The 5,919-nt window shown below is 36.6% G+C and overlaps 1 protein-coding gene across 5 annotated transcripts in view; it reads right to left on the reverse strand.

Moving 5' to 3' along the window:
* LOC106871438 (E3 ubiquitin-protein ligase MARCHF4) overlaps window positions 1-5,919 on the reverse strand; it is a 59,712-nt gene that overhangs the window by 27,913 nt on the left and 25,880 nt on the right. For 3 of the 5 annotated variants that reach the window (XM_052972282.1, XM_014917895.2, XM_052972283.1), the window contains exon 2: window positions 75-180. The exons of the other annotated variants lie outside the window; for them this stretch is intronic. In XM_052972282.1, coding sequence (XP_052828242.1) covers window position 75 — 1 coding nt within the window. In that variant the 5' untranslated portion in view covers window positions 76-180. The remainder of the gene's footprint in view (window positions 1-74; window positions 181-5,919) is intronic. 5 annotated transcript variants of the gene reach the window in all.

Genomic DNA, 5,919 nt, shown 5'->3' on the forward strand with positions numbered 1-5,919 from the left:
AGATGCAAAAATATCTTTAATGAATTTTATAATGAATTTATGAACGCAATTAAAAAAAAAAAAAAACTCGTTACTTTTTGGTTGGCTCAGGAGTATTTTAATGCAAGCATCTTGTATTGTAAGTGGAGGAGTGACTGCATATTAAGTTACTCTGACATTGTTACCACTAACTTGGCTAATCTAAAATAGAAAGAAAAAAGAAAGGACATAAACAGCACTAGATGTCATGAAATTGCTGGAAAAAGAAGTACAAGAGAGAGAGAGGGGGGACGGAGAGGAAGAGGGAGAGAGGGGGCGGAGAGAAAGAGGGAGAGAGAGAGAGAGAGAGGGGGGAGTAGAGTACATTTGCTATAAACACAATGGGACATATAATTATAAAGAATGTTGAATAGTAATTTAATTATTGTGTAAAGAAGAGAAAGTTGTGAAACATTTGAGTTTGTTGTTGCTGTTGTTGATGCCTTCTTAAATGTCAGTCGTAGAAAAAGAGGAGGAGTAAGTTGATAGATACAGAGATATAAACAAAATAGTTTCATGCAGTTTGAACTGAAACAAATATCAAGGCTAGATGGCAGACCCTTAAATGATGAAGTCAAACAATCGTTTGATAAATGTTTGTGATTATGTGAAGTATTTTATGCTATTTGTATAAATACAAAACTCATGTTTGATATAATTAAAATGGTTTGCAATGAAGTAGTAAAGGTCAAACTGTGATGTAGTGGAGCTGAAAGACTGTTCGAAAATAAAACGTGGGAGAATAGAAGATATCAGTAAGTTTAGGGGAAACAATATGTTTCATGGATGAAAACGGTATTAGGTATTGTTTCAATCTATGTACTTACAAGTGATTAAATAGACAAAAGAAACGGTGCAAACATACACGGGTGTCATCTGCTCTACATATACACATCTTCAAATTGCAAAATATGTAAATATACTTTGAATGATGTCTTTTGTGCCTGCCCTCATTTCATCTAACACTGTACATCTCTATCCCTACACATTTTTCTAGCAGTTTTGGTTACATTATTGTATCTATAAATAGATCCTAGTGACAAAATAAAATAAAATAATAAAAGAACGGTTTCAAATTTTGGCACAAGGCCAGCAATTTTAGAGAGGGACAAGTTGATTACATGGATCCCCAGACTGGTACTTATTTTATTGACCCTGAAAGGATGAGAAGGCAAAATCGACTTCAGTGGAATTTGAACTCAGAATGTAGATGGATAAAATACCACTAAGCTTTTTGCCCTGCATGCTAATGATTCGGCCAGCTCACCATTTTAATAATAATAATAATAATAATAATAATAATGGTTTCAAATTTTGGTACAAGGCCAGCAGTGCTCAACTGGTACTTATTTTATCAACCCGGAAAGGATGAGAAGGCAAAGTCGATTTTGGCAGAATTTGAACTCAGAACGTAAAGATGGAAGAAATGCTGCTAGGCATTTTGCTCGGTGTGCTAACAATTCTGCCAGTAGCAGTAGCAGTAGCAGTAGTAGTAGTAGTAGTAGTAGCCGTAATTATGTTTCTTTAATGTACAAAGAACATTGATATAAAAAAGACAAATACAGAGGAATTGGAAATGTGTAAATTTCCATTCAAGTAACAAAAATTCCTCAGCAGAAGGGAGACCTGAGGGCTAAAAGCATGGTCACCTGGACCACTCAGGCAATTGCCCCCCTCCCCCAATAAAACCTCCTCCAGCCTAAAAGAGCATGCTCAGTCAGATTAGGCCCACAGGCTCAGGCCATTACTTTCATCTAGCTTTCAACAAACGTGATGAAAGCCAACACTTCTCTCTCTCCACCTCTAGATTCCTTTTCTATTGAAAGCTGAAAAAGTTAGAGCTTTATCAAAAATGGCAGTGGCTGTCTTTAGCCCTTTTAGTCTCATTCACTACACAATCTCTTTCATCATGACAACCAGATAGATAAAGACTGCCTGACTTTCCTGGTCAAAGGATGGTGCAATCTTCACAATGGAGTCAGCTGATAGCTGCTGGCTTTGTCCTACATGAGATAGCACTGTTCAGCATAATAAGGTCAGCAATGCTTGAGCACTGACCAAGTGTGTGCAGAATGGTCTTTCTGTTCTACAGATAGGCCCAACCTCTAGAGTTTATCTGGAACTGGTAATGCCCCCCCCCCCCAGTAACACAGTAAGGCTAGGGATTTATGGAAGTTATCCATGGATCCTGGACTGAAAGTCCTCCAGACCAGGCCAGCCAGTTGATTTTCATTGATGGCCAGAGTTTTTTTTCCAAGAGCATCATCACACTTGCCTGCCACTAAACCGCTAAAGAGGAATTTCCACCAACTGCATTGCTTGGCTGGTAGAGGACTGTGAGTGCTTGATAACATTCCAGATACCAAGTGCCCTTCCTTAGTCTTCCCTTGACCCAGAACTGAGGTTCCATCAAAGAGAAAAGCCAGGGAGAAATGCTTTGACAAATGCTGACCACACTTGTTTACTGTAAATAAAATGCTGGAGATGATGATGCATGTCTGTGCATCATTAGCTACAGTATGGCCAGTCCTCCATTCAACATGTGTTGACAGCAGATGAAACACCTCACCTGTAGAACATATATCCCCTTTCAACAGAAAGTAAAAGAGCAGGTGTTCAGACATGAAGTAGGACAAGCACAATGGATGCAATGTCGACATTCAACATCTCTGCTCAACCTTTCAAGGATAGTTTACTCTCAAACTACTACTACTACTACCACTGATTATAATAATAATAATGCTTTCAAATTTAAAGAAAGCTAAAATATAAATACTTAGTGAACAAAAAATTTACATTTTTGAAATCACATTCAGTTAAAAATATTTCTAAACGATTAAAAGATTGTGTACGTCGAAAAGTCAACAGTTTTTGTTTTTTCTTAGAGAGCGTGAAGACTATGTGTGTGTATATGTCATAGATAGCGGATGTGTGTTTGTGTTGATTGACATGCCATGACATTCATTATAAATGTTTATATTCTGTATGTGTGTTGATGTCATGAGTAAACACAAAAATTGTGTTTATTTGTTTTCATTAATAAATAGAGGTCCAAATGTCACAAAAATTTGTGTTGCACTGCTAAAGGTAAATATGAAAATAAATATGCGAACAAAAATTAAGATACAATATACTGTTTCTGAGATATTTCAGGTACACACAAACATCTGTAGAGTTTTCGTATTATTAAGATGTGGAAAATACAGAGAGAGGATGAAAGAAAGGTGTGTTTATCTCAAAGATGACCCAAAAGTCCAGAAAGTTCTGTGTTTCTTTTAATAATCTTAATTAATAAATGTGTAATCAATATTCTGTAAAATTTGCATTATTTACATTCACATATTAAACCTAAAACAAATATATTTTTTGAATATTTTTTGGGACTTTATACCTAAAGTGTGACAAGATATTTATATTCGCTGTAATGTGCAATGAGAGTAAAATTTTTTGGGAGGAGAAAATTTACTGGTGTACAATGACACGACCTCCTCCTCCCCACCCCTCAGACACACACACACCAAAACCTGTGAAATGTATTTACAACAGCGATTACAGGTAGTATCGACTCTCACGTTTCAATTGTAAGTTTTGTATTTTTTGAAACAGGTCAGCAGTAAAGGTAATCCATTTACAGTGATTTCATTTAAATGGTTTGATGTTGTTGTATTGAGGCAGGCATTCATTTTGTAGAGACAACATTGCAAAACATAACAGTATTGTGTGACAGTGTTACTGACTCTTGGTGATTAGTCGTTAGCAACTAATGACATACGTGGCTGTGCAGCCTGCTAGGCATAATAACACCCTCATAAACCACACTAAGAAAAGGAAGGGCACATTGTCCTAACTATACAAAATTATGGGATGGTCATGGCTGGAATACATTTTTCCAAAGTTCTGTTGGATCAGGTCTCATCTAGAGCCACCAACAACAACACAGTTAAAAAATAACATGCTTGGTATGTTATGAGGGAGATTTGGCTTCTACTTCTAGTAGCTCAATTGACCATAAAAAGGTTCCATCATTAATTGGAGGCCAACCACACTATAGTTGTGTTCCACATTGATGCAATGTCAATCTGTGTTGGATGCCTTTTGATGCTGGTTGCAGTTTTGCTAAATACACAGGTTATAGTATTGACATGGACTGTGAACAGGGATCCCTCGTTCATTGGAGACAGATGAACAAGTTTCAGCAGAAATTGTTAGGGCAATCATTGTTCTCAGAAATCTTTACAGTTTCAGACATTTCTGCAGGATATGAAAGTCAGAAATTGATTCCAAGTTGAGGAAACATCTCTTTTAGACAACAACTATTTCATGTTAAGAAGGTCGAAACCCCTTTATTTTGGGCCAAAGATTGGTAGGGTGACAAAAAAAAAACCCCCACCTTGTATTGAGTTATAAAGCCTTAAGTTCTGAGTTCAAAACCCATTAGGGTCTTTAAGACTGGAATTTTAAGGTTGGGATTCCAAAATATATCTATCCCTGCAATCATATAACTATTATGAGGGTAAATTACTGAGGCGTTACCATTTTCATGAAGAGACATGGCTTAAAGACAGGATTACGCAAATGTCTAAAGAATATGAAGAACAAAACCTTTGGAGTTTAACAGATATGTGATCGATGACAGGAAGAAGGACAAAGATTTAGATCTAGATGAAACTAACCAATAAAAATAGAGTAGCATTAATATTCAATAGGCCATCAAACTGTTGAAGATAAAGTTGTAAAGATGGTGACTATATAACCATATTGCTATTTTAGCCTGTTCTGTTGATGGCACAAAACTCCCATCTCTTCATGAAAATGGTAGCACCAAGATGCTGATCTAGCAAACACATCTGCTGGTCTATTTCCCTTTTCTACCACTCACTTTTTACCTTGCACATTATTGTTTAAGCCTCTCTACCCAACACATCATTGACTGGGTAGCCATAATTTTATATCTTTCTACAGTTGAGAAAATTTTGTTTCTTAATGATAAAGTCTATACTTTTTGTTTTTTGTTTATTCTTGTGTTCATTAATGCCTCATCCAGTTTTCTTCATTCATGAATCATTCTTTCCAGCTGGCGATGCTTCATACTGTCTCTAAACTGTCGAGTTGCCATGTTGTTTGGTATATTTTAACAACTTGTAGCTTGTAACTAATTATGTATGTCTGTTTTCACTGCTACCTGCATAATTGTCATTGTATAGTGTTGTAGAAGGTTACTGTTGGCTGAATAACTAAACTGACAGGTAACAGATGGTGTTTACTTTGCTGTTACTTCTGCCTGCCTAAAAAAGCCAAGACGTTGTCAATTCCTAATACACCACACAAACGATTCTTCACTCACCACTGATGCCACCAAATCACCGTAAATTTCTGCCTACCATCAAAACGTTACAAAACTAATAAACATGGTGACTGTGGTAGTGAGAAGTCTTTAGTACTTTTAGTAAATTGTAACCATGGGTTAGGGCCCTCGTGAAAACTGGACCCAACTGTTGAGCTCCATTTTACAACTTGGCTTTTTAGTATCATTAAGATACAGAATGATTTAGGGAGACTTTTTTATGGAGAAAAAGAAAAAAAAATGGTTATTTTTATGAACTGTAGAATGGGGAATACAGCAATTAATGTTTATTGGCTCAGTTCATTGGGTTAGCAGCAGACCTTAGATGCTATGTGAATGATGGTTTAGAGAATAACTCCAAAGAAAAAATAGCCATAATAAAGGATGTATGTTTCATGAAATATGTTAATTTATGAGAAAGTCTGAACCTAAATGAACTGAAAGTGGAGAGGAAAGGGGAGAGGAAAGTGGAGAGGAAAGGGGAGAGGAAGGGGGAGAGGAAGGGGGAGAGGAAAGGGGAGAGGAAAGGGGAGAGGAAAGGGGAGAGGAAAGGGGAT

The sequence above is a fragment of the Octopus bimaculoides genome, chromosome 13, assembly GCF_001194135.2.
Source record: "Octopus bimaculoides isolate UCB-OBI-ISO-001 chromosome 13, ASM119413v2, whole genome shotgun sequence".
Lineage (NCBI taxonomy): Eukaryota > Metazoa > Mollusca > Cephalopoda > Octopoda > Octopodidae > Octopus > Octopus bimaculoides.